Source organism: Tarenaya hassleriana, unplaced genomic scaffold (genome assembly GCF_000463585.1).
Source record: "Tarenaya hassleriana unplaced genomic scaffold, ASM46358v1 Cleome11, whole genome shotgun sequence".
Lineage (NCBI taxonomy): Eukaryota > Viridiplantae > Streptophyta > Magnoliopsida > Brassicales > Cleomaceae > Tarenaya > Tarenaya hassleriana.
The window spans coordinates 784,629-787,123 of record NW_010961290.1 but is presented as its reverse complement, the minus strand read 5'-3'; the positions used below and the strand labels follow the sequence as shown (position 1 = coordinate 787,123).

The 2,495-nt window shown below is 39.5% G+C and overlaps 1 protein-coding gene across 2 annotated transcripts in view; it reads right to left on the bottom strand.

The window, feature by feature from the left end:
* LOC104805234 overlaps positions 1-1,280 on the bottom strand; it is a 2,070-nt gene extending 790 nt beyond the window's left edge. Inside the window, exon 1 of one of the 2 annotated variants that reach the window (XM_010529725.2) lies at positions 46-1,280. In XM_010529725.2, coding sequence (XP_010528027.1) covers positions 46-926 — 881 coding nt within the window. In that variant the 5' untranslated portion in view covers positions 927-1,280. The remainder of the gene's footprint in view (positions 1-45) is intronic. The other variant, XM_010529726.2, reaches the window with a different exon arrangement.
* Positions 1,281-2,495: the final 1,215 nt, after the last annotated feature.

The following is a 2,495-nucleotide window of genomic DNA, read 5'->3' as shown; positions in this document are numbered from 1 at the left end:
CTCGCCTCGAAACAGCGCCTCCTCGGCGGCTCTGGCTCACTGAAGTTGCTCTTCCGATGCTCCGTCTCGCTGAAATTGCTCTTCCGTCCTTCGAAGCAGCTTCTCCGCGGCGGCTCCGCTTCGCTGAAACCGCTTTTCCGATGCTCCGCTTCACTGAAACCGCTTTTCCTCCCCTCAAAACCGCTCCTCCTAGGCTCTGTATCTCGAAACCCTACTCCGCCATTGACGCTCGAGCTCCTTCTTGCTGCTGAAAAGGAGCTCCTTGCTCCAGAATACGAAGACCCGTCTTCCGAACCGACAAAATACCCTGTTCCCCTGAAACTGCAGAGCGATCTCGATCTCGACACCCCCATTTTCTTACCATCGTTGTAATCTAATCCCCAAGAATCGCCCTTTTCGTCGAACCCACCACCGTATACACTCTTCACCGCGAAATCTCTGTCCCGTTTCGGGTTCATTTTCCGGAAAAATCTCCCGATTCTCCAAAGCCCGTGACCCTTCCTTTTGATCTCGACACGACTGCTGCTGCTCCTCTCGAACACGATCACTTGCTCTGTTTTCTGTCCCTTCGCCTTCACCACCTTCCCCGGTTTCGTCCCTTCGCTGTTGCTATTGTTGTTGTTTCTGGTCTTCTCGTTGTCTATCAGAAATGAGATCCGACCAACGATTCCGAGATCGGCGGCGGCGCTCGAGCTCCGGTTGGGAGAGAGATCCGAACAGGAGCAAGAAGACAGCCTCTGTTCGCCGCATTCGGAGCAAACGAGGTTCACCAGGCGGTCGTTCAGACAGTACGGACATATCCCGACGGCGGAGACCGACGGGTGCTTCCGACATGGAAGCTCCGACGAGGTACTGTAGTAGTGCACGTCGGAAGACAACGAAACGTCGTCGTTTCGCTCCACCGCTCTCTTCTCCCTCTCTATCATGGTGGATCTGTAACTGTCTCTTCACTTCCCTGAAAAATCTGCAGAATCAGAACAGAGAGCAAGAACAAAGAAAGAGTTTTTCAAATTGGGTTTTGCGAAGAGATTGCGATTCGAAATCAGGGTTCTTTTTGGTGATGGATCATGAAGGGAAATCTAAGGGGACGAGAGGATTTGAAAGAGAGGGAAAGTGCTGTGACGCTTAGCTATAGGCTTCGAGGGGGGGTTTTGCTTTAGCTTTACGCTTTTTTTTTTTTTCTCTTGTGCTCTCTCCCCTTATGTTAACCCACCAACTCTACAGTGTTATATCTTCTTATTGAACCGGGTCGAAGCATTACCATTGAAATTGTTATATAGATTGTATTGTAAATGTGATTATTGGAGCGTTATTTCGAGTAAACCATATGATATATTTACATTTTAAAGATGAATTTTCAACTACTTGATCCAATATAACCTCCATTTCGTTTTTGTTTCAAAATAGTTGCCATTTTAGATTTCTTAGATAATTTCCAATTTTATCCTTAATTAAAACTAATCAATTTTAATAAACTTAATAAATATTAATTATATTTCAACTTTAAATAGGGTATATACATGACTTTTTTTTGTTAGTTTTTAAAAAAAAAATCAAAACGTCAATTGTTATAAAACGGATGGAGTACAGTATAATAGTGATCTTGTTTATCAATGTATTATATTTTCCGTATGGGTCTGAATCTATTAATTGTAAAAATCCTAACTAGAAACGGTTGTGGGAAACAAATATAGGATTATAATATAACTGCGCAATTAAAAAAAAATAAAGAGAGAAGAGATGGATGACAGAGACAACTTAGAGGGGAAAAGAAAAAGGGTGTGACGGAGAAAGCGCCATCGGGTTTTTTTTTTTTTTAAAAAAAAAGAAATCCTTTAACAAAATTTGTTGGGAGTATAATTATTATGAAGGAAATTTCCGATTCAAGTTTCAATCTCGATTCTTTTTTTATTGAATAAAATGTAAAAAAAAAAAGATGAGCTTTAATAAAGCCAGTTAGTATAACAACAACTCGTACATAAAGAAATAATATTTGGGTTTTTCTTCCAAACATCAAGCTTTTATGGAATGTGTGTATATAATTAGTTAGCTATGTTTATGTGAAGTAGATACAATCAAAAGCTAAATAAACATGCAAGTATTAATATATATATATATATATGTTATGATTATTGGGATGCGGATATGGCCAATATATTTCACATTTTCATATTGGTTATAAAAAAAAGAGAGACTATTGAGATGAAAAGGGTCACATTTTGTATAGGAAAACAAATAGAGAATATTTGGGGATATATATATATATATAATATGCAAAGGAAAATGTTGAAAAAAGGGGAATAAAACAAGGAGAAAAACCCTTGCATGCATAGGAGGAAGATGTGTGGAGTTTAATCAATCAAAGTCTGTTCATGCGCCTCTCTTGTCTTTTTTTTTAAAAAAAAAATTATTTAATTTTATAAAGTGGTTATTACTTCTCTTGTCAACTTCGGACTCACTTGAACGTCTCCGTCTCTTCTTTGACTTTTGCCCCC